Below are 25,081 nucleotides of genomic sequence, written 5' to 3' on the forward strand. Positions count from 1 at the left end.
CACCCAGGAAACACACAGGCAGAGTGAGAGAGCGTCACCCTGTAACCACGGCAACCGTAACGCTGCCGCCTGGAACAACAGAACGTAGCTGTCAAACAAAACCCAAACAGTCCTGACCCGCGACAAAATGAAACAGGAAAATACCGCAGTGTAATCCATTTATTTCAAGAAAGTAACTGTATTCTCAATACCACCTTTTTAAACTAACTGTAACGGAATACAGTTACTCATATTTTGTACTTTAAATACGTAACAGCGGTACATGTATTCCGTTACTCCCCAACACTGTTGGTTACAGACATTAGATCTGCATTATTCTGTCAGTTTTGTAAAAAAAAAAAAACAATTATAACTGCTGAGTATGTTTTATTTCTCTGTGACAATATGTGATACACGTTTAGTTACATCAACTAATCAGAGTGAGCTATAAGAAGCCACCAATGCTTCTAGCTAAACTTCTCTGCACTGACCAACAAAAGTTTCTTTATAACGTTGCCTCAGCTTCTCTCTTGACAGACTGAGTTCCTGTTTCTGATTTTCCACAGGAAACTGTTGGCCAGCACCTGTTCCTGATGGTTAGCGCCCTCACGCAGCAGATTGCAAAAGGCCCAGTGGATTGTGTCACAGAGAAAGCGCTGTACACGCTCAACGAGGACTGGCTGCTCTGGCAGGCTCAGGACTTCAGCTCGCTGGTACACAAACACACACTCATACGTTCTGCATAACAAAGTGCATGCACAACTGAGTCACACCGTGCATGAAAGCAATCGTCTGACAGCCCTTCACAAGTTTGGCAGTTGTGCATGTGGAAGCAATATTTAATACTTCCTTATATTAGTTCTGTTTTTGCTCCCTTAGTTTGGTAAGTTCAAACCTTGCTTTAACTTGTTGCTGACATACGGTAACCCAGAAGTCATTTAAATATTCTCTTGTGCATGTGTTGGGGAAAGTGATGGCAAATAAAAGCACAACAGCACACAGCGGTTCTAGATCAACACCCCAAGTGTCCTATTCTAATATGGCGTGGGACACTGTCATGTCTTTACTTTGTTTTCAGGGTATCTTTCTAAATTTCTTGGGTGTTGTGGAAGAGACCACTCTTAAAACAGGGCGAGTCAATCACACTAATAAATCTACTGCTTTTGTTTTTTTATTTTCTTTAAGGCTTGTGAACTTGTGAACCACATGAAACTGAAAAACAGCACCCTTTCAGCATGCACGCAAGTGTGATATGTTTGCTGTGGTGACAAGAAACTAGATATAATCCCTTGACGAGCGCCCCAGTGAATGTAGGCCCAACCTGCAACTCTAACAAATGAGACGTTGCACATTGCCAAACAACACACTCGAGGTGCCGTTTAAGGAAGCATGCACTTACACTTCTGATTAAAACATTGAATTCTAGGAAGTGGAAGATCTCTGCGAAACATAGATCAAACACACCAATAAACCCGCATTCTGGTACAACATGCTTTGTGGGACACACCCTACCTGATAATGTAGAGAAGACACCAGTACTTGCTTGGTTGGACCTAATTTTTTTAATTTGGTTGTTATGGGCAGTAAAATGAACTCAGACCTGGTTTAACACCCAGATTAAAATACTAGGTATGTTTCAGTTTTTAAAATTAACATAGCATAAAATAATGACTATAAAAGGAAACCTGGACAGGTAAATAATACATGTGGTTCATTCAGTAGAGCACATCGCCTACTAATTGATTGGTTGGTGGTTAGAACCACAGCTCCCCTTGTGTGCATGTTATAATAACCTTGTGCAAGGTGCTGAAAACCTAATCGCCCCGATTCATGCATCTGAGATTAATTACTCAGCATCTTAGGAACTTTTTAAGTACTACCGTGTACCATTTTAAATGTAAGGGAGTCAGTGCCTGATTTGGCAATAACATAAAACGTAATAAGAATGTTTTCCCTTAACTGTACTTAAACAATGTAAACGTTTTCTAGATGAACAGTACTGAATTGTTGTTTCTGTTGTTTAGCTTGAAGTACTGAAGAAAGTTGCATCTGAGTCAAATCTGAAGTTGCACCCACAGTCTTGGAATGAGCCAGATTTCGTGAAGCTGTGGTTTCATACAGTCATTTAGTGAATAAAACCCAAGGATGGCATTTTCCTAACCTCAGCTTTGGTTGTTATTTGGTGACAAATCTTTTTTAAAGTTTCAGGGGCTTTAATGTTTTAACGGGAAGCATGAGCACAACCTGCCAGCTGTCTTGTTTTTAATCCCATGTTCGAAAGTAAATGCAGTAGCTTCACATGTTTTTACTTTGACGAGATTCTGATGGATGATAATTTTCTGTACATTTTGCAGTCTATTGACAGTGCATTATAATAGAGCTGGATCATTCTTCAGACTCTTAGATTTTAATCTAATCTGACAAACCACTGTCTCACTTTAGAGCTTATTTCTGTATATTAGATGACACATGCATTAGCCACCAGTTTAAAGGAAATCAGAATAAAGATAAGCCCTTCCTCATTATCTCTGCAAAGAATCAAAGATGCTGTTAAAGATATTGCAGCTTTTCTTTCTTTGAAACTTTTTTTTTTTTTAACTCTTAACCAGTTACCAAAAGTTTGCACAATAGGAATTTTTTTGTGATTTGTTGATGAGCATGAATTCAGTTGTGTGCATGCTGGTGGCATTACTTCCAAATGTTGCTTATTTGTGAGTTACTCTGAGCACAAAACTAGATAAAGTTTATCTGTTGTGTTAAGATTGTGGCCACTAAAGAATATTTCATTACTTCTTTTTTTTTTGCCTTGAGAAACTCTTGGGTTGCGTTTGCTGAATTCTTCGGGTGATTATCCATTTGCACTGTGGAGCTGATCTAATCAGTTTTGTAGCATCCTGTTTCTTCTGTCAGCAGTCACATTATTGATAAACACTGGTCATATGGTTCCACTGGTAGCCATACATGCTCACAACATACCTCCACCATTTTTGACAGATGTGGTGTGCTTTGGCTTGAGGTTGTCCTTGAGTGTAACCAGTGATTTGCACCTTGCTGTAAACCCTCTGTATTTCCATTCATGAGAGCATCTCTTGATTGTTGACTTGCTTAGATGTGTCAAAGTTAGCCCACTTTGTATCAACATCTCTTTGGAAATCATATAGAGGTTTGACTGAATAGCTATCAGTTGCAACACTTAGAATCAACTCCATATGGGCATCAGTTTAGCTCATTGGTTTGAAATGGCAACTATACAAAGTTCAATGGGTTCTAGTCGAACCTAGGGCCCTTTACTGTGTGTTTGCCCTTTGCCTGTCTCACTTTCCTGTTAAATTCCCACCTTTCCATTTATTAAATGGTGAAATATTGCTGGTAATCTGGCAATACAGAAATGCTAACGATTACTATTTTTTCTGCTTACAGAAGCTCAAAGTGCTGTTTGCTGTGGGCACTGACGGGGAGGTGAGTGAGCCTCTGGAGGTCATCGTCCTCGACTGTGATACAGTGGAGCAGGTCAAAGAGAAAATTCTGTCCAGCTTCAAGGCCAAGTTTGGTTTCCCCTACAACATTCCCCTGAGGGATGTCTGCATAGGTAGGTATCAGATCCTGCAAGAAGTGATAATAGCATGTCTTTAGCATGTCTTAAGTGATAAGTGATTTGCATCCACCAACCAGGTTTGAAGTGGTATAAAGAGGCAAGGAACAGATACACATACAGAGATTCCTTTATTTACTGAATCTTTTTTACTTGCCCTGTATATTTGTTACGTACATTAAAAATCTGCATATTATGTCCAAATTTAGGGCTTAAGAGCTGCAGACAAAGCGGAGAAGCTGCTGACAAAAAGCTATAGAATAAATGTAGCTTACATCTTAAGCATGTTGCACTGTTGAAGATGGTTTGACCTTTTGTTTTTATGCTTTTGCATCAAAATGAACAGTTAGATTATAATATTTACTGCTTATGTTGTCACTGTTCCTTGTTTTACAAACTATCAACACCTTCTGTTACTATTCCCACCAGAGTATGAGAAGAATGGATTATTCCTTCCTCTTGAGGAAGTTGATGCAAGCTCAATGGTTATTGGGGAGGTGACAATGCTCAACACACTCAAACACTACAAGGTGAGGAAATATTATGTATCTCTATCTACCTACCTACCTACCTACCTACCTACCTACCTACCTACCTATCTGTGAAGCATGACCCTGATGGTAAGTGCGTATGTCGGATGTGCCACGCAATGCTCAATTTGTGGGAACAAGTGCGTTAGTGCAGTTAGCTTGTTAACGTGTTGACGCTGTCCAGCCCCACGCACGGGGCAATCCGCAGTAAATTCTTAACGGAGATTTGCCGCGTTATGGCGTTAATGTCATTTTAACAAGATTAACGCTGACAGCACTAGTGGGAACACAACGCCCGAAAAAAGTTTGCCTTGTAATTGGAAGGTTGCCGGTTTGAGCCCCGGCTCCAACAGTCTCGGTCGTTGTGTCCTTGGGCAAGACACTTCACCCGCTGCCTACTGGTGGTGGTCAGAGGGCCCGGTGGCGCCAGTGTCCGGCAGCCTCGCCTCTGTCAGTGCGCCCCAGGGTGGCTGTGGCTACAATGTAGCTGCCATCACCAGTGTGTGAATGTGTGTGTGAATGGGTGGATGACTGGATATGTAAAGCGCTTTGGGGTCCTTAGGGACTAGTAAAGCGCTATATAAATACAGGCCATTTACAACGAATATGACTGCACATTTACTCCAACATCATCCTAGTGCAAAGACAAGTGGAAGCAGACAAAAACAACTAGCACGCATGCTACAAACTTTACCAGAGTCAGCCTTTAGCACATGATTCTCCTTACGGGGACCTGATATGTTTAATATGCTGCTGAGAATATAGCCCAGAAGAAGCGTATAGTATAGCTTTTATTTTGGAAAGAGCCATTTCTCTGTAAAAACCTCTATTTTCCAAAGATGAGTGATTTCTCGATCAGATAGATTAATTTTTTTATTTTGTTGTTTCAGCAACATTACATTTAAAAACTGTACTTTTGAGTTAAAATATATATTTATCATTTTAATAAATGATAAATTAAAAAGGCATGAACATTTTTTGTATCGAAAAAATATCGAACCGTGACACCAAAGTATCGAACCGAACCGTGAATTTTGTGTATCGTTGCACCCCATATATATTTATATATTGTCTATATGTCAGGTTGGGTCTTAGACTCAACCTCTCTGGGTACATCTCAGGCCCTCTAAAGTACGGAGGCCTATCTCCCCTCACCACACTCCCTGCCGGTGGCTGATGCCCTCAGACGTTGGTGTGTTGGTGGTCCTTGTCGTCTGGGGCTGGGCGCTCATGTATGTACCGGCTCACTCCTGGTGGCCGATTGGCGGGGCCGGGCGCCTGTGGCCCGGCTGGGCTCCTTCCGGGGGGTGGGATGCCCTCAGGCCTCTGGGCCTGAAGCTCGGTCTTCTCTGGCACAACTGGCTGCCGGCAGAGCCCGCGGGCACGCCACTGCAACCCCCTCTGGCCTCTGCTCCGTAGCTGCTGGGTGACCTCTCGTTTGGGGCTCTACTCAGCTCTTCCCAGGAGGGTGGCACGGTTCCCCCCCTTTTGGTGGTCTCCTCGGGTCCTTGTACTCTGGGGCCTCTGGATATCTGGGGCCTGGATCTCCTCCATACCTGCTTCATACCCTGGTGGACGGGGCTATGGCTCCCCACACTCCCTAGCAGATCGTTACATGGAGAAACCTTTGGAATGCAAGCATGCTGATCCACACAGGTATGCACACAGGTGTACACACGGGTGTTCACAGACGCGGACTACACCTTTCTTGGCTGCTGCCTCAAAGCACATTGTGCGCTGTCAATCTTGCGTGCTGCACAATATCGTTTAATATTTAGTATCTACTGTTATCTACTGCTAGCTAGTTTATTGTGATGGTGCTGTTTTTTATTATGTTTCTCTTTGTTGTTTGCTTTCTCTTCTGTTTTTTTTCTCCATACAGGTGATCCAGGTGTTTTGTTTGTTTTTCTTTCTTCCCCCTTTCTCACCGTCTCTTCTCCCCTTTGGTTTTCTTTCTCTCCCTCTCTTTCTTTCATTCTTTCTCCCTGTCCTATCCCCCAGTCATGTCTGTCCTGTTTGTAGCAACCGAAAATAAAATCAATTCATAATTATAATAAAGGTCAATCAAATGGACCAATATGGCAAGGCCATGATGATCCACTTGGTAAAATAAATCCGCTTGGCATCTTTCTTGGCCTTAAGACAACAATTCTGATGGCTAAAGATCCAAACGGGACACAAAAAAAAGAAAAAAAAAAGAAAAAGAAAATAAGTAATCAGTCTTGGTATCCGGGAGGGGCTCAGAGTAGAGCAGCTGCTCCTCCGCATCGAAAGGAGCCAGCTGAGGTGGTTCGGGCATCTGACAAGGATGCCTCCTGGGCGCCTCCTGAGTGAGGCGTTCCGGGCATGTCCCACCGGGATGAGGCCCCGGGGCAGACCCAGGACACGCTGGAGAGATTATGTGTCTCGGCTGGCCTGGGAACGCCTTGGTGTTCCCCCGGATAAGCTAGAGGAGGTGGCTGGGGAGAGGGAGGTCTGGGCTTCTCTGCTTAGGCTGCTGCCCCCGCGTCCCGGCCCCGGATAAAGCGGAAGAGGATGGATGGAATAAGTAATCAGTAAAGTAACGGGATTACTTTTGGGGAGAAGTAATCAGTAATTAGTTACTAATTACTTTTTTCAAGTAACTTAACCAACCCTGACTTTTGGGTTGCTTTGGCTGTACGTTTTGGGTCATTGTCCATCTGTATTATGAAACACCCTCAATATGACTGCTTTTAGCTGGATTTGAGCAGACAGTATGTCACTGAACACCTCAGAATTCATTCAGCTGCTTCTGTCCTGCGTCAGATCATCAATAAACACAGGTGTCCCAGTCCCACTGGCAGCCATGCACACTCAAACCATCCCACTGCCCCCGCCATGTTTTACAGATGATGTGGTATGCTTGAATCATGAGCTGTTCCACGCCTTCTCCATACATTTTCTTGCTATGATTCTGGTTGAGGTTGATCTTGGTTTCATCTGTCTAAAGAATGTTTTTCCAGACCTGTGCTGGCTTTTTTAGATGTTTGTTTTTTGTTGTTTTTTTAGCAAAGTCCAATTTATTCTTTCTCTTCTTGAGGCTTATGAGTGCCTTGCACCTTGCAGTGAACCATCTGTATTTACTTTCATTTTAAAGATGGCTTGTGTCACCTGCATCTAGAGCTCCTTTGACCACACGTTGTCTGTTCACAACAAAATCTTCCAAATGCAAACACCACTCCTCAAATCAACTCCAGTCCTTTTATCTGCTTAATTTATAATGACACGATGAAGGAATTGCCCACATCTGCCCACGAAATAGGCTTTGAATCATTTGTCCAATTACTTTTGATCCTTTTAAAAAGAGGGTGGCATGTGTTAATTAGCTGAAACTCCTAAACTCTTCATCCAATTTGAAAGTGGACCCTCAAATCAAATCAGAGAGTCTGCACATGATGTCGATGTCCATTATATAACTATAGTATAATAATTATTCCAATTATAATTGGAATAATTATTATAATATAATTATATTATAATAATAATATTAATAATATAATGTCATATTATATAATTATAACTATCATTGCAATATATTTCATATTTGGACATAATTTTCAACATGATCCAGGAAGTGGCTATAGGGCTGCACACACTGGTACTGAAAACTCATCACAGGTGCAGTTTGTTTGTTTTTTGGGGGGGGGGGTGTTAGATGACAGATTTCAGTGCCACTGCTTCTGTGCTGAAACCTGGCACTCTCTTGTTTTGAGTCTTTATCCCAAATTTACTAACCTTCCATTTACATTTGCTGTTAAGTTGGACTTTTATTTTGACAACACCAGAAAAGACTAGCTTAATTTGAGCCAAGAGAGGCAGAGAAACAAAGGAAATGGGAAATTCTATCTCACTTTCTCATTACAGCTAATAAGATCAGTAGAGGGGTTTTTTTTAACATAAAGGGAAGAAGTCTAGCAGAGGAAGAGTGGTTTTTGATGGTTTCATAATGTTTTTAATGGATCATGGAGTCTGTTTGTGTGACGTCTCTATCAATTATCAGTACCATCACTGTGTGGAAAGAGAGATTGATGCAGAAGCTGGATTTGGAGTCTGGTGCTGGACAATTTACAAAGCAATAATACAACTTAAATAACTCTCTCACACATATAATGAAGAAAGAAAGAAAGAAAGAAACAATTTTCAAGTGTGGGGTAACAAGCAACCAGTACAGACCCAGATATCTGGTGGGTGGTTGTGGTTTTGCACGCAGGTAATGAAGAAAATAAAAACTGAAAACACATTAAACACAGATTCTATGACCTCTGCAGGGCAGTTTTAGAAATTCCATTTTGTTTATATAATGCAAAACAATCTTGTAAAGATCATTTATATTGTGGGGTAAAGACCCCAAAATATACAAAATGCAAGGCTTCTTATTCCATAGCAGTTGTTCCATTTAAATTTTAGAAAAAGTACTGTATAAAAATGAACCAGTTTGTCTTCCTGTAGGCTAATGATGGCGGGACAATCAAAGTGCTCTCTAAGAAAACTCATCCTCCTCTGAGCCCACAAGGAAGTGTGAAAGGTAAGAAATACTGAATGCATCAAACTAAAAATTCCACATATGTCTTCATATTTCAAACAAGAGCATTTAATTAAATCCATAAAATTTGTATGTATTAGTCATATGTATATATATATACACACATATGACTAAATAAAATGACTAAATAATTGCTGTTGATCGCTCTCTGATATTTATATTTTCTCATCCAGATGACGAGAATTTCTCGGGAAAATACTTCCATTTGGTAAGAGACAACTTGTGTTATTTTTTGCAATACTGATTCATAAAAAATAATAATTTGGATCACTAATGCTTGGATTCAGATTATAGAACACATGTTGTCTAATCTGTCGGCTGGTGTCTTCATCCAGATCGATCCTGATGTAGATGAAGATCAAACAAAGAACCCAGAGAGGAAGAAGTTAAAGCTAAAGGAAGTACACCTCACCAAGCTGCTCTCTACCAAGGCAAGAGAAACTAGTTACAGCGCTACAGTATGCTTACACAAACAGCCACTAATACAGAACTGATACCAGAATCTCTCTCACAAGGTTACTCATAACCATGTGAGACATGGTTACATGGTTAACCTGGCTACTTTTAGTAACCTTCCCTTTTAACTGTCAGGAAAAATGGTTCTGATGAGAGAAGGTACACAAATGAAACACAAACTAAACAGGAGACTAGCAAAACTTGCTTGTGCCAAAACCAAACGTCCAAAGTCTCTAACTACCATGAGATGTGCAGATTTGAAGAACTCATTTAAAAAGCTTGAAAAAAACAAACAAACAACCTTTCTTCAAAGGAGGGTTGTTTTCTCACCTACTTATTTCTTCTGGGAGATCTGACAGTCATGTTTGTGGACTTTTCATTTGGATGTTCAAAAGCCCAAACACAGAATTTACTTGGAGCAACTCTAAATGGTACTCTGTAGTTTGCACAGCCCCCACATGCATGACTGACAACATGCTCCTGATTAGATGATCAGTGGTGTCCTGTGGGATCTCCTGAGGTCTGAGGTGCAACCTGGTGGTAAACTATTGGGTTTAGGTCAAATGAGCATGGGGAGGTAGTCAATGGTATCAATTCCTTCTTCCTCTAGGACAGGGGTGTTCAACTCCAGGACTCAAAGGCCTAAATCCCTGCAGGTTTTAGATGTGTCCTTGATTCAACACAGCTGATTTAAATGGCTAAATTACCTTCTGAACATGTGTTGAAGTTCTCCAGAGGCCTGGTAATGAACTAATCATTTGATTCAGGTGTGCTGACCTAGGGTGAGATCTAAAACCTGCATGACACTGGCCTTTGAGGCCTGGGGTTGGACACCCCTGCTCTAGGAACTACCGACATACTCTCCCCACAGGCCAGGCATTGTCTTGTACCAGGAGGAACCCAGGACCCACTTCACCAGCATTGGTTGACAGTGACTCCAAGGATTTCTTCTCAGTACCTAATGGCAGTCAGGGTCCTGCTGGATAACCTGTAGAGGTCTCCATGTCCCTTATGGAAATACCACCCCAGGCCATCAATGACCCACAACCAAACTGGTCATACTGAACAATGTTACAGGCAGCATAACGTTCTTCACGGTTTCTCCAGATTCTCTCGTGTCTGTCAAATGTGCTCAGAGTGAACCTGCTCTCATCTGTGAAAAGCACAGGGTGCCAGTGGTTGTACTCTTTAGCAAATGGCACTCGGGCACTAGGGTGAGGAGTAGTGAGCACAGGGCCGACTAGAGGATATTAGGCCCTGAAGTCTGTTTGATTAGAACCTTCTATGGCCCTGTCCAGCTCTCCTAGAGTAACTGTCCGTCTCCAGGAATCTCCTCTAGCTAGACCTGGGGCTTAGAGTACGCTTGGGGAGTGTGATTGTGTGTATAGTGTCTCTTTGTGTCTGTCTCCACGTTGGGTGAGTGTTGAGTAATTGCATATGCTCTCGCATGAGGGTGGGAATGGATGCCTGTAAGTCTGTGTCTATATGTCAGGTTGGGTATCAGATGCCACCTCTCTAGGGACATCTCAGGCCCTCCAAGGTATGGAGGTCTATCTCCCCCACCACTTCCCCTGCCATTGGCAGACGCCCTCAGACATCGGTGCGTTGGTGGTTCTTTGTGTCTGGGGATGGGCACCCAGGTACACACCGGCTCACTCCTTGGTGGCTGCTTGTCGGGGCCTGGAGCCTGGGGCTCGCTCGGGCCACTTCGGGGGTGGGGTTCCCTCAGCCTCTCAGCCTGGGGCTCGGTCACTCTGGCACAGCTGGCTGCTGGCGGAGCTCACGGGCACGTCACTGCAACCCCCCCTGGCTTCTGCTCCGCGGCTGCTGAGTGACCCCTCATCTGGGACTCTCCTCAGCTCTTTCTGGGACAGTGGTGCGGCTGCCCCTCTGTTGGTCTTCCTTGGTCTCTTGTGTTCTGAGGGCCTCTGGATGTCTGGAGTTTTGATCTCCTGCTTCATGCCCTGGAGGACGGGGCTGTGGCCCCCCCACACCCTCTAGCAGATCATTACATGAAGGAACCTTTTAAAAAAACAAGCGTGTCCATGCTCACAGGTGTACACATGGGTGCTCACACACACAAACTACACCCTTTTTGGCTCCTACCTCAAAGCACACTGTGCGCTGTCAATATTACGTGCTGCACAATAATGTTTAATATTTAGTATTTACTGTTATATTCCCATATATCATCGTGATGTTGTTTATTATGTTGCTCTTTTTTTTCTTCTGCTTGTTTTCTCTTTTTTCTTTTTTAACAGGTGATCCAGATGATTGATATTTGTATTTTTTGTCTGCTTATTTTGTTGGTTTTTGTTTTTTGCCCTTTATGCCCGTCCCTCTTCCCTGCAGTTTTTCTTTCCCTCCTTCTTTCTCCCCTTTCTTTTCCCCAGTCAAATCTGTCCCATATTTAGCAAGTGAAAATAAAACAAAATAAACAATAAAAGGTATATCAAATAGACCATTACGGTAAGGCTGGGATGGTCTATTTGGTAAAGTAAATCCGTTGGGCATCTTTCTTCGCCTTTAGACAATAATTCTGAAAGCAAAAGGGCCAAACGGGACAGGCAAAAACAAAAAAAACAAAAGAAAAAGTAATCTCCTCTACTTTCTTGAAACTGTGCTGGGAGCTGGGAGACACTGCAAACTTTCAGGCAATGGCACGTATTGATGTTCCATCCTGGAGGAGCTGGACTACCTGTGCAACCTCTGTAGGGTCCAGGTATCGCTTCATGGTGCCAGTAGTAACAGTGACACTAGCCAAAACTAGTGAAAAAACTAGGAAAGATGAAATGGGGGACATGCCAGTGGTCAGAGAGTACACTGTTTTAAAAAGTGTACCTTTGATCTTTTTTGCAAGCAGTGTATTTGGGAACCATACCCCAAAAAACAAAAAGTAAAAAACAACAAAAAAAAAAACGAGATTAATACTGATAAAGGTTATTTACTCTCTCTGAAAATTCCCAGATAAGACCTGAATGATATGATTTTAAAATGTGTTCAGCGGGTTGATTACTGGCTGCAGCCAAATACCTGTCATAGTAAATATGCAGTCTTTCTAACAGAGAGCAGAATCGCCTCTTCTTGTCATTATACCCTCGGACACAGGTCTCCTGACTCTAGGAGGAACTTTATCAAATTGGTTTTCTATCTTAAAATGTAGTAAAACTAACTGAGATGAATGAACAGAAACCAGCTCATTGCATGCTGCTTGTGAAGAAGCTGAGAATGACACTACATTCTCTCTCTTAGGTGGCAGTGCATTCATTTGTGGAGAAACTCTTCAGGTCCATCTGGGGCCTGACACTCAGCAGATCTCCGTTCGCTGTCAAGTACTTCTTTGACTTCTTGGACACTCAGGCGGAAAACATGAAGATCACTGACCCAGATGTCCTGCACATCTGGAAGACCAACAGGTACACGAAATATAAACATCAAAGAGCACTGGCCATAAGCAAATGTCTTAAGATGTTTCATGTTCTCATGTCCTTATCACCAGTTTGCCGCTGCGCTTCTGGATCAACATTCTGAAAAACCCTCAGTTTGTTTTTGACATGGAGAAGACGCCACATATGGACGGCTGCCTGTCCGTCATTGCTCAGGCCTTCATGGACTCCTTTTCTCTGAGTGAGATGCAGCTGGGGAAGGTAAGTACAGCACCGATCTTATCCCTAATTACTATTGCTAAACAAAAGGGTGGGTTTCATTTCGTTATGGAGAAAGCAGTCACACATCTGCAGTTTATTATTTGAGTTTTGCATCTTGCCACATATAATGCTTGATTTTTGCTCCATTTCAGTACGCGCCTACCAACAAGCTCCTCTATGCCAAAGACATTCCCAAGTTTAAACAGGAAGTGAAGATGTACTACAAACAGATAAGAGACCAGTCACCAGTCACGCCCGCAGAATTCAAGGATTTCCTGCACGAAGAGTCAAAGGTGAATCCATTTAGCGCTGATGCAGGAAAATCAAGGGTTTTGGAAATCCCAGCAGTGAACTAAAAGCTGTTTTCTTTTCAGAAACACGAAAATGAATTCAATGAAGCAGCAGCGCTCAAAGAACTCTACAAATTCATAGAGCGATACTTCACAGAGGTCAGTTCTTTTCTTTTCCATCTCTAAAACAGCTTCAACTGCCAGTTTTATGAGGTGAACAGATTAAGAGTAACACATTTCAGTTTGGCCTTGGTTGAGAAGTCTATGTCCTTCAAAAAGAAAACAACAGACATGAACCACACTTAATTTCGAGGAAACACAACCCAGATGAGTGCTCGGTGGATACAAATCACTAGACCGGAGCCAACAAATCAGTGGTACATACAGACAGATGAGAAAACCCAAACTCTTCTCACATTTATAAAGAATAGAAGGAGGAGAGGAGATTATGATATTCATTGGTCAGAAAAATGAAGGGAACACTCGGTTATCACTATATAACCCAGTTAAACTCCAGCGATATAAACAACTGTATATCTATTTTACCAGCTTTCGTGTAAATGAAAGTGAGGTGTACTTGTGATGCAACCCGACCGCTAAAAAGGAAGAGTTTTCTAGGTGGTGGCCTCTGACCGTTTCTCTCTTCTTATCCCTCCTGACTGATTTTTCTCTAGTTCTGCTTTTTGCTTGTGTCACTATTGGTAGCTTCACAGCGTAGGTTTGCCATTTGCCCCATCAGTCAGAGGGGAACCAGTGGCCGTTCTGGTGTTCTCTGGCAAATGTCAATCAAACTGCACAGAGCTAGATGGGAGCACAGTTCCCACTAAGGCTAGGGTCACACTACAGAAAACAGTGGTTACAACAAAAATTGGTCACGGCTTAAATTAAAAAAAAAAAGAAAAAAAAAGGGGGGGATAAATGGCAATATGTTATCAAAATACTCTGATCACTGCAAAATGTTAGAAATAACTGAACCGGTCCTCCATAACTCACATCTTATTTGCTTTCCCTTGGACTAAGATGTTGACATTGGTGACTTCACTTGTGAAACCTTGTGACACACAAGGCTGCACCTGCAGAGGAAATGTGTTCAGGCCTGACTTTATCGGGTTATTTCCTGTTCTTGGGTGCAGAGCAGCACTTTTTAAAAACAGATTTCGTTTACTGTTAAAGCTTCAGGCCATTTTAAGAGACCTCAAAGCCTTCTTGAAAAAACATTCCAGAGGCACGGGACTAACAAGCTAAATTGTTCCTAATTTTGTGCCCTGAAATATTTTACAGTTAAAGGCTTATTAAGACAAGTTTTTTGTACACCAGCTTTTTATACTGAGGTTTAAATGACACTTTAAACACTGCATTTTCTAAGGTGTCTTTGTCCCCTTTCGTCTGGCTTTTTTACAGATCAAGCAGAAACTGGACGAGAACGGAGTCCCTGCTGAGCTGAAGGAGCAGCTACAACATGTAAAGCAATCATTTGATGGACTGAAAAGCTGCTCCTGGAGTTGAACCATCTGTCTTTTCTCTAATAGGAATAAGCTGTGAATATCAAGCAAGGGAGTGAACCTCACAGAGGATGTTTCGTTTACCGAAAGCTTTTTGTATCTGATGGACTTTCACTTTCTTCACCAGCGGAGTAATTGTTGTTAAAACTCATGAACCCAAATGCACAATGATTCCAGCCAAAGACATGTCAGGCACAAGGTTAATGTACAAATATTTTAATACAGTTCAAGTCTGTATCATCATTGTGCAACGTAGTCCGTAGTGTCATCTGTATGACTCCTCTGTATTTTTTCCCCCAACACAATGGCTTTATAACAAATGTAAACAAGTTTCTTATTACAAAATCCAGCCCTGAGGATATCATGTGAAAAAGTGCCAAGGTATCACATTTTAGACATATAAAATGTGGAATTCTTCCAATAAATGTTTTATTTTTATACAAACACAGTCCGCTTGATTTGAAAGCAGGATGTCATCTCAAACTGTGCTCGTACTTGAAGCCCCATGGGAAGTAGAAACAGTGTCAGAGTTCAGGCTGGGGTGTGGTGCTCCGATCTCTTTGTACCAGAGAGCCCAGTTCCTCCAACTGCTGCTGCTGGGCACTTTCCAGATTCTCCAGCCTCTGACGCAACAGAGAGAATTGAGAACCATGATCTTCCTGAGAGGAGAAAAGGATGCGGGGAGGCAAAGAAAGAGATGCAAGGAGAAGTTATAACATTATAGAGACTGCTAAATGAACTCTGCAACATAGAGTCAACTGAACACAGCTGAAGCGCCAACAATTCCGATCCTGTGTGATCGCAGAGTGCAAGCAGCAGTGTGTTTCAGGAGAACAAGCACTAGACTCTTCATTAGGTGCTCTGTCTGCAGTTTTAAAGTGAATCCTAAAATCCACCATGAGCCAGAAAAGCATAAAGTCGAGTTAATATGAGCGTTCTCATCACAATGTGTTAGTAGCCTGCCAGTGCACTCTCTATGGCCTGTCAGTGTAAATTGACATAGTGCTTTACTACTCTGACCACTCATTGCACTTTTCATCCAATCACATATATGTTCATCAACCCTTATATACCTATAGTGGACACGGACAACCTAACGAGCCACAGCTGCCTCAGAAAGAGCGGATAAACAGGCCATTATAATAATCCGTAGTACTGGGCAACAGTCTGAAGCCACAGCAACAGTTCCACAGGCTTTCTGAAGCTCTTTCAAACTTTCAAAGAAATGTTGGTTAAGCCGTTTAATACTGAGCTTTGAATCATTCAAGCAAAAAAAGGAATCTAACCAAAGAGATGAAGTGTACAAGACACTCACTGGGTTGTTACCAAACTGTCCCTCAGACCCGAGGAAGACGAAGGGGGCCTGTGAAGAGGTCAGGAACGCAGGGCCTGCACTGAAGGGGCCCTGACCGCCAAGCAGGAGGCGCCGAAACTCATTGTGACGCCTCTGCAGCTCCTTCAGCCGTTTGTTCACTTGAGCTTGCTCCTGTGAGAACAATAAACGCCTGCACACGAGAGAAAAGAGCATACTGACATCGAGCCCCCGTAAAGTCAGTGTGGCTTCATCATTCAAGGCCAAAAAGTAAAAAAATCCATATTGTGAGCCATTTCCTAATGAAACAGTAGAGTGCGGTGTCTCAAAAGTTGATTTGAACACATCATCTTGTACTAATAAGAAATCTGAAATGATTCTGTGTTCTTCTCCAAATTGGCAAACACTGAGCCATCCGACTTCAAACTCGGCAGATGCATTGCTGGCGAACTGAGCAAATGCGGTTTTGGCTAAAAGCTAAGTTGTCAAGTGACTCCTCTGGTGTTATACACTGGCTTTTTGTGTTTGTAGTTTTACTGAAAACTGCTCCTCCAATCTAATAGGGCCACTGTTACAGAAATCATCTTGTCAAAAATAAAAACAAAGCAACCCGAGTTACACTCTCCAGGCTGCACAGTTTTTAAAAAAGGCGATCACAATTACTTTTTAACTGCAGCAGCTTCCAGTTCCAGCTCCTCAATCTTGGCCTCCAGCAACTGGATTTTATCCTGCAGTCTCTTCTCTTTGTTCTCTGTCAGCGTTTTTCTCTAAACACACAAAGACACACAGACACAGACAGACACAGATAGATTAGCTGCTTTCTCTGTTAAAACTCCTAACAATGTTAAAGTGCAAACAAACATTAAAAGGTCCTCAAGTCTTCTTGTGAACATGTGTGTTAAAAATGTTTATTTATGACTGAAAAACAGCACAAAGAAATGTCTGAAAAAAAAACAAAAAAACCGTTAAAAGCATATGGACCTATGCACATGCAACCCCTGGAAATCACCAGGGGTTGCATGTGCATTAATGACAGATTTTTGTGTTTTTCCTTTTGTTTTAAAGAACACAGATACAAAAAAATGGAATAATGATTTTTTTTCTTTCCTAACTTCAGGCATATTTTTTCTATTGGATTAAGTTGGTCTGCCTGCATCAACAGAAGCTTTACAACTGTTCATGCATCAATACAACTTGTGCAGCAAACCTACTTCCTATCTGTTAAATGACAAAAACCCTCAGCAGTACATTTACTGCTGAGGTAATGACGCCCACATGGTTACTTATATAGCACATGAGTGGGGAAATGTGGTTTACAAGTTTCATCTGAATAACACTGGGGGGAAAAAAAGTTTCATCGGCCTCACCTCCTTGGCTAACACAGATTCACTGCTTTCGTCCAGTCATCCATGAATTACATCACGTAATTCAGCTTTTTTTCTTTTTTAATCAGTTCTGTCACAAACATCAATTCCCTTTTTTTCACATTTGTTTTTCACTTCTTTTGTTGCATATTTTCTGTTTCCAAAAGGCACACTTCTTTCACTTTTCTGTTCTGATGCTTTGACATCTACCAGTTAACTAAAAGTTTTCCTTCCTTATAGTTTTGCTGACACATGCTCGAAATTTCAGACACAGCAGACTGAACAGCCAACCGATTACTTTCTTGCAGGAACTATATGAGCATTTTTCATGTTACGACAGACAGTTTTCTAGCTCGGCCCGTGCTTCCTTTAACACAGCCAGGTGCAGAAGCCTGTTAAAAACTGCAAACTCTGTTAGCTGTAGACTGTGTTGCTTATTCAGTTTTAGTACTGAAAATTAGAGGACAATTACATCAATTTGTGCTTCACTTGATAGGGGGAAAAAAATGGAGCATAAATTAATTTTTTTTTTAACTTTTTGAATAATTTATAAAGCCAGAATTTTCAGCTGATAAACAAAAGAAATGTGTCATATCTGTGATGTGTTGTCAGTCTCAAGATTAGGAAAAAGCTTGAATGATTATAATCCACATGTGGTGATTTTACTGTTTTTGCCAGGGTGTGCCGTAAAAGGCAGGGAATGAAGAAGCGGTACCTTCTTTTGAGCCACCGCTGCCCTCTGCAGTTTGTCTTTGACCTGAGAATATTTCTGCTGCAGCTCAGCCTCTCGCTCCTGCAGCTTGTGCTTCTCCTCCAACCACTCGATACGACGCTCCTCCACCAACCTGCGGAAGGAACAGACAGAAAGAGGATGTGAAAGGAGCAAAAAGCCACTAAATTCATGTTAAAATGTTTTGAGTGGTCACTCAGACTTGAAAAGTGCCATATGAGAGTGAGTACATGTTAAACAAGGGTTGTCAAACATAAGGTCTGGGAGCCACACTAAGCCCGCCAAAGACTCCCATTAGTCGTCTTAGTTCTTTCTTACAATTTGAGAGCAGATAGTCGCACTGTAAGACTTTTCTTTATCGTGTAGAAAAACTGAAATGTATTGTTGCATACATTATAACAAACTACCTCAGGGATCAAATGTGTAGTAAAGAATTCTTTACACTGACAGAACGGGGTGTTTCACTGGTCGGTCCTCTTCAAAGTGGGCTATATGTGGCCTACCATGTAAAATGAGCTTGACATCCCTGTGTTAGACTGGGCAACTGTGCGGGTGTACCTCTCTGCCTCGTGCTGGCTCCTCTCTGCCTGTGCCCGGGCTGTCCTCAGCTCCTCCCTCACTCTGTCCAGTGTTTCTCTCAGTCGTCGGTTCGTCTCCATCATGTCACTTTCAGAGTGAGACAGCGCCTCCATCTGCACACCAAGTTCCTGGTTTTGCTGTTGTGTCAAACAAACAGTAATTATTACTGCAGGCATAAAAACTACCACTGTTTGTTTTGGTTTTTTTTGTTTGTTTAGTGTCCAAATAAGACTTTATGGTTGGTTGGTTGTGTCTTACTTGATGCAAATCAGCAATTTCTGCTTTCTGCCTCTCCAGCTCCTCAAGCTGTGAGCTCTGCTGCTGTACCTTAGTCCTATGAGATAAAATAAAAAAGGTATCAGACAAAAACAACATTTAAAAAAAGCAAGAAAAAAGTCTCCAGGTTCTACGCCTGACACATATTTTAGTAGCTGACCACAAAATAGGAATAGAAAGTGAAAGATGATAAAAAGAAAATCAAGATCAATCATAGAAAGTTCAACATGTCACAACCCCAGTTCTACTTTTATGCAAGTTTCAGATATCATACAGCTACTCCTCATGCCCCAGTTTTGCCCTCTTACTAATGTAACTGTGGTTGTCTTGCAGCACAAACCTGACCTCAGGTTTTGCAGCTCTCTGCGTGCTGTCTCTTCACCCTGCTGGGTGCTGCGGAGTCGCTCCTCCCACTCCTCCTTCTGGGCTTGATCTGAGGCATCATGCAGCGCCCTCTGCTGTTCTAGTGCTGCAAGACGGTTCTCCAACTCTAACCTAGCAACATCAAATTGAAGAAAAGGGGTGAGATAGACTCTGTGCACCTTAGCATATGCTACTTTCGTTGGGGAAACTCCTGTATAGCGCCTTGTTTCCAGTGTGATATTCGCTCCTTGTTTGGTTTTCCAAAACAAGTCAACCAAATGGATGAATCAAGCGGCGATTTACATTTCACAACATGTCTTGGGCATTTACTGAATATATCTGTAGATGATGTACATCGACTTGTCGATATTTTCCCCCCGCGCCTCAGAGGAAAAGAGAGAAAAGATTAAAAGGTTATATTTCTCAGTATTTGTTTACTTGCAATTTTGAAGGTAAGTCACAACATAACCTTTGTTAACCAGCAATCATTCATTTATTTTTTTCTGTGGCTTTTTTTCACAGTTTGTTGACATGGTGTGTAGGTCTGTACTTGACTAGCTGATATATACACATAACGGGGGAAACCTTTGACTATTGTTCACCTGTAGTTTGAATGCTGAGCATTTGCTTGTTTAAATCATAAGAACTGTCACTACACAGAGATGTGCTTCTGTATGTGAACAATGTGTCTTCTGATTTTGTAATGCAGGCTCTGCTTGTGTTGAGTGATGTAAACAACCAATCAATCTACTCTCTTCAAACATCAAAATTGATCATTTGATTTTTTTTTATGACACAGCAATGGTGAGTGTTCCCACCTTCTGCTCTTTGTAACTTAACGTAATCTTTCCGTTTTCGTGTTTTGGACATGATTTTGGAGTCCATCTTCCCAGTAGCAATTGACCGCAAAATAAAGCTACCGGAAATGTACAACCTTACATCCGGCCTTAAAACAGGAAGTTAGCATTTTCTCGTGCACAGAGATCAACAAACAAGGAAGCTTCAATAACTGATGGTGTAACATTGTTAACAGGTGGTTTCAAACTGCAAGAATACATCCAAATCACACATCGGACATATGAAGGCGACTCTCACTTTTCCTCATGCAGGGCTGCCATCTTACGGAACTCTTCCTCTCGAGCAGACTGCACCCTTCTGACCATCTCCCTCTCCTTTTCCACCAAGACTTCCTTGTGTCGTTCAACCGCTGCATTTAGCACCTCCACGTCTGCCTGCAGACCTGAGACAGAGTTACTGGGTTTGAGGGTGATAAAGGCTTTCCAGTCTTAGAGAATGAGTAGATTTATTTTCCATCAGAGCTCTTCTTTATCTCAGGAAAAAGAAACTATCCATATGGTTTTCAGACATTTACAATACAAAGTCAGGTTAAAGTGGGGTATGAAGACAGTTTTCTTGCATATTTCTGGCATGCTCTTTTACGTGAGAGAGCTGGATGAATGTGAAAAGAGAAGAGACCCATACCATCAATCTGTCCCTGCAGGGTGTCTCTCTCTCTCTCCACCTCCCCTTTAGAACGTGAACACTCCAGTTTGACGCTGGCTATTTCCAGCTTATGCGAATGCCTCAGGCTTTCAATCTGATGCACAAAAAACATGTCAGATAGCCCTTTATTTCCCCCCCAAAAAAACTTCTTAACACAAATGTAAATAGCGAGATATTACAACTGGGCTCATCAGGCACTCTTTTTGGCTGCAGTGGTTATTATTATATTTACATGCTTCCAGCTACCGTTTTTGCTCGATGACAGCTCGTACTTTTCGAGTCTCCTTTTTCTCCCTGCAGCACGGACTACACTGCCCATGAGGCTACATTCTTTAGGGCTACGCCTGTAACACTCTGCCTATTGCCTTCAAATTAAATAATTTTTCAAATAATTTTTTAAAATATTTCTTCAGGTCATTATGTAAGTAGGGGTGACATGGGCCGCGAGATTGAGACACAGACATTAGAGCCTCCTAATGCGTGTTTTGTTTGGGTTTCCACCGGCGTGAAATTACCAAAAATAGAGAGGGCATAGCCTTATATATAAAACAGGAAAAGACCACCATGTAATCCATTTTTTTTAAATAAAGTAACTGTATTCTGAATACCACCCCTTTAAACAGTAATAAAGTAATTGTAACGGGATACAGTTACTCATATTTTGTATTTTAAATACGTAACGGCGCTACATGTATTCTGTTGCTCCCCAACACTGTCCATTGTCAGAGTTCAGGGTCAGAGACCAAAGAACAGTGTACCTGAGAGGTGAGAGAGCTGACCTCTCTCTCAGCTTTGTGCAGTCTCCCGGTGAGCTGGCTGTTCTGCTCATGGCACTGGTGAAGCTCGCTCTCCATACGCTCCAGCTGCAGACGCAACGACTGGCGCTCCGCCTGTCACATCAACCAATCAGATCCATCAGTTATGATGAACACAAATACTCCCAAAAAAGGAAATCTGATCACTCTGCAGCTATGTTTATTATAATGACATGAAATGAGCCACCTCCAGTGACTTCAGTGCAGCCTGAGACTCTGTCAGCTGTCTGATCTGGATGCGCTGGACATTCTCAGCCTGCTGACCCGAATTTTCCTTCTGGGCTCTAAGCTCGGCCACCTCTGCCTCCAACCCCTTCAGCCGTAGGTGGAGCTGAGCTTTCTCTCTCAGAAGGGCCTCTACTCGTTTCCCATCACGCAGCGCATCTGAACCTTGATACTGAGCCACCAGCTCCTCTCTGTCCTTCTCCAGACGGGAGACCTGATAGTACAATAATACAAGTTTAAGAACTTATTTATTTAGACGTGGGTGAGTCACAACAAATTAAAATCATGCCACCGCTCACTGCACACAAACCAGCCCACCTCCGCCTCATAGCGGATCTTCCTTTCCTCCAGCACACGAGCGTGTTCCTCTCTCTGATGGTCAAACTGGGACTTGAGAAATGTGTACTCATACCGCAGCTTGTTGTACTCAGACCTGTACTTCTCCGTCTCCTAGAAGAAAGAACATGGAAATTAGCTGCTCTTTCCTTTACTAGGGCTTTAAAGGACCTTTAAAACTCTTGTTGCTATGGACTTTATATGCACAGATTCAGTAGAAGTGTTAAATAGCCCAGCAATTTCATTTTTCACTATAACCCATTTATGGCCATTTAGTCACGTGCATTATCATCAACAAACTAAGAAAAATGATGTAAAAACAGTTCACATGAAATAGCATCTTGTTCCAGTACTTCCAATTATACTGATTCCCCCCCGAATGCAAAATCTCCCAAGTGAAGAAATACATTAGCATTCAGGGTTGTGGGTGGACATTGTGAAATAAAACAAAAATGTGATAATGTCATCATCAGGACTTAGGAAAAGAAAATCCCAATGCATTTACACCGGGCCGCTTAAAGCAACACTGGATGCTGTTGTTAAACTACAACATCCTGAATATGGACTACAAGCAGAGACATACTGCCTTGTGCAGTTTTAATGTCTTGCTTCATGCATGCTGTATATAAAGCCAACCCCAGTGTATGATTATGACTTTATTGCAGATGCTGGACTGGAAATGAAATGGCTGTTACTTTCAGTTTAGCTTGGATCATTTATTCATTTTTTACTAACGTGACGCTTTTGAGTGCCTTAACAGATATATTAATTATAATAATGGCAGCTGAGACCTTTGAATGACATTTTTCAAGCTATAAAATAAATATATTTTTATGCCTTTCTTGTTTTCTCTTCTGAACATCTGGGGATTTTGCAAAGTTGTTTCTCTTTCATTTGCAAAAAACTAATCAGAGTGCCTGACCTCCTCCAGCTTGTTGAATCGGTCTCTGACTGGAGCCTCCATCTCCTGCTGCACCTGAGCTCTGAGCAACTCCAGCCGCTGAGGGGTCATCACCTTTTAAACACATAAGCACACACACATTTTCATCCAGAAAGATTACGATGAGAAATAAATGTCACTTTATTTGGGTGTCTTTAATATTTAGGAATGTGCAAATCTTACAGGGAACAAAAGCAAGAACGTTAATCTTCACTATCTAAGACTTCCCCTGATCTTGGGGGTGGTGTACCTGCAGACGAAGCTCTTCCAGCTCCCTGGCTTTGTCCAGCAGCTCTCCACGCAGCTCGGCCAACAGCAGTTGCAGTTTCTCCTGCTCAGACTGTTTGTCACTCAGCAGGCGCTTCAGCTCAGCCTGTGCCCGTGTGTACTCATCCTGCAGGCTGCACAACGGACAAAGAAGAGAATAACCAAAATTTGCCCCTGACACATTTATTACAATCTTCTGTCCTCTCTAAAGTTTCCCCATTTTTAGCAGTGTTGGTAAGAAGATAGCATTTTTGTTTCCAAGTGATCCCTACACAGACATATAGTGTCATTAAGTATCAAATAAAATTTGTTTTCACCTGGTATGTTCCGCCTTTAATGTCTGGTAATTTTTCCTGTGGTTCTCACTCTTCATTCTCTCGTCGATCAGCATCTTCTGCAGCTCCATCTCTGCTCCCCCCAATCCAGTTGACAACCCCAGCATGGCTGCGGGCTTCCCCATCCCCGGTTCCAAGTTTGGCAGATGAGGAGCCGACTGACCAAGGGTGGAGGAGGTCATCTCACCTCTACAGGAAAGATCCCAAAACAAGAAGAGACAAAAATTAAATAAATAAATACATTTTTAAAAAGGTTGGGTAAACCAAGCAAAGGAACAGAGGTTTTCAAAAAATCTCTTCCTTTGTAATGGTAATAAAACTGCCTGCAGTGTAGTAAAGCCAGAGATGACTTGGTGGCTTTGTTGTCAGTTAGTAACCATGGTGGCTTTAAGAAGAACCTCCCCAGCTACTTATTAAAATCACAGCCTCTTAGCATTGAAAGCTCTGCATCTGTCTCAAGTGATTAGCTGGCTGCTGGCTCTGCTGCGGATACCAGGGGCCGTGATTGCCACTGCTACATCACTTCAGCCTCAAGCACCCCGACTAATCCTAAAATAATTTCAGACTATTGCCAGTTGGTCAGAAATTAAAGAAATGAAAATAGCAGAACCATGAACTCTGGTAGTTGGTGAAAGGTCTTCGAAATTAGCTCTGTACAATACAGCTACAGCTAATATTACAAATTCTATTATTGAATTATATTTCAAAACATGTTCCCCTGACATTGTCCACCGTTTATTTTAAATATCGCGCCGCAAAACATGCTAACTAGCCGCCTAGCCGCTCCAGTGGGTCCGTTATCGGACACTTACTACTTCCGCCGTTTTCTTTTTATCTTCTGTGGAAAATACTGTGCTTCACTGCCCATGATTAACACTGGCATTCTAGCTACATTTCTAACGAAAACAGGCGTCACTGAAATCAATCTTACGCGGTTCTTTAAGCTGTTGTCTACAAGCTATCGTTGGTTGGCCATGTACCAATGGACAATGCTAGCTCTAACTTATTAACATGGGTAATAATAAGTAGACGTTCTTGCACATTTGTAGTTCTAGCGACGGAATAGAAACCCATAAAGTACCGTTACAGTATTTTCCCCAGATGTGAGAAGGTGGTTGCCGAACAGCACTTACCTCCCGAGTTTGAGACTTTTTTCTTACTTCCTTATTAGCTATTTGTTTTGCTAGCTGGCTAATCTGTAAACTACAAACTGTGGGGTCATGGGTAGTGTTTTCCAACGTATTTCTCGCGAGATTGAGTCCAACTTGCGCGACACTTCTTTCTAAAGGAATTATCATTAATCATGTTCCCTACCGTCTATTTACCGACATAAGCAAACATATTAAACATAGCATCGGAAATCTCTGCCTTTTAATGTATCCGTCTTTTATATACATTCTGAGGCACCAATATATATCTGTATTTTAATTTTATATTTAGAAACAAAGCTGGTGATAAAGGAGAAGCAGACGGGAT

At 42.0% G+C, this 25,081-nt stretch overlaps 2 protein-coding genes across 7 annotated transcripts in view; one reads left to right on the forward strand and one right to left on the reverse strand.

Moving 5' to 3' along the window:
• plxnc1 (plexin C1) overlaps positions 1-15,004 on the forward strand; it is a 35,399-nt gene extending 20,395 nt beyond the window's left edge. The window contains 11 exon segments of the mRNA XM_026146968.2: positions 546-692; positions 3,400-3,568; positions 4,001-4,101; positions 8,572-8,647; positions 8,839-8,873; positions 9,001-9,096; positions 12,374-12,537; positions 12,621-12,768; positions 12,921-13,061; positions 13,143-13,217; positions 14,460-15,004. Of these exon segments, the coding sequence (XP_026002753.2) occupies positions 546-692; positions 3,400-3,568; positions 4,001-4,101; positions 8,572-8,647; positions 8,839-8,873; positions 9,001-9,096; positions 12,374-12,537; positions 12,621-12,768; positions 12,921-13,061; positions 13,143-13,217; positions 14,460-14,564 (1,257 nt within the window). The 3' untranslated portion in view covers positions 14,565-15,004.
• On the reverse strand, positions 14,761-24,874 carry cep83 (centrosomal protein 83). Of its 6 annotated transcripts, none has more exons than XM_026146973.2 (16): positions 24,739-24,874; positions 23,588-23,794; positions 23,254-23,404; positions 22,986-23,078; positions 22,046-22,177; positions 21,690-21,941; positions 21,467-21,577; positions 20,667-20,781; positions 20,280-20,424; positions 19,167-19,316; positions 18,804-18,879; positions 18,525-18,682; positions 17,952-18,081; positions 16,536-16,639; positions 15,876-16,065; positions 14,761-15,219 (listed from the first exon to the last, which is right to left on the reverse strand). In XM_026146973.2, exons 2-16 carry the CDS (start codon positions 23,785-23,787, stop codon positions 15,085-15,087), a joined length of 2,142 nt encoding a protein of 713 aa, XP_026002758.1. In that variant the 5' UTR covers positions 23,788-23,794; positions 24,739-24,874; the 3' UTR covers positions 14,761-15,084. The 6 variants fall into 6 exon arrangements, with proteins under 6 accessions (XP_026002758.1, XP_026002754.1, XP_026002756.1 ...); XM_026146969.2 differs by having other exon boundaries at positions 21,446-21,577; XM_026146971.2 differs by having other exon boundaries at positions 21,446-21,577; positions 24,687-24,772.
• Positions 24,875-25,081: the final 207 nt, after the last annotated feature.

Source organism: Astatotilapia calliptera, chromosome 17 (genome assembly GCF_964374335.1).
Source record: "Astatotilapia calliptera chromosome 17, fAstCal68.1, whole genome shotgun sequence".
Classification (NCBI taxonomy): Eukaryota; Metazoa; Chordata; class Actinopteri; order Cichliformes; family Cichlidae; genus Astatotilapia; species Astatotilapia calliptera.

Bases quoted from the DNA above. Each gene is read 5' to 3' on its own strand.
- cep83 (XM_026146969.2), bottom strand. From the start codon at position 23,787: ATGACCTCCTCCACCCTTGGTCAGTCGGCTCCTCATCTGCCAAACTTG. The intron at 23,405-23,587 runs GTGAAAACAAAT...TCCGTTGTGCAG, and splicing joins TTAAAGGCGGAACATACCAG to CCTGCAGGATGAGTACACAC. The intron at 21,942-22,045 runs GTGGGCTGGTTT...TTGTACTATCAG, and splicing joins AGATCCGCTATGAGGCGGAG to GTCTCCCGTCTGGAGAAGGA.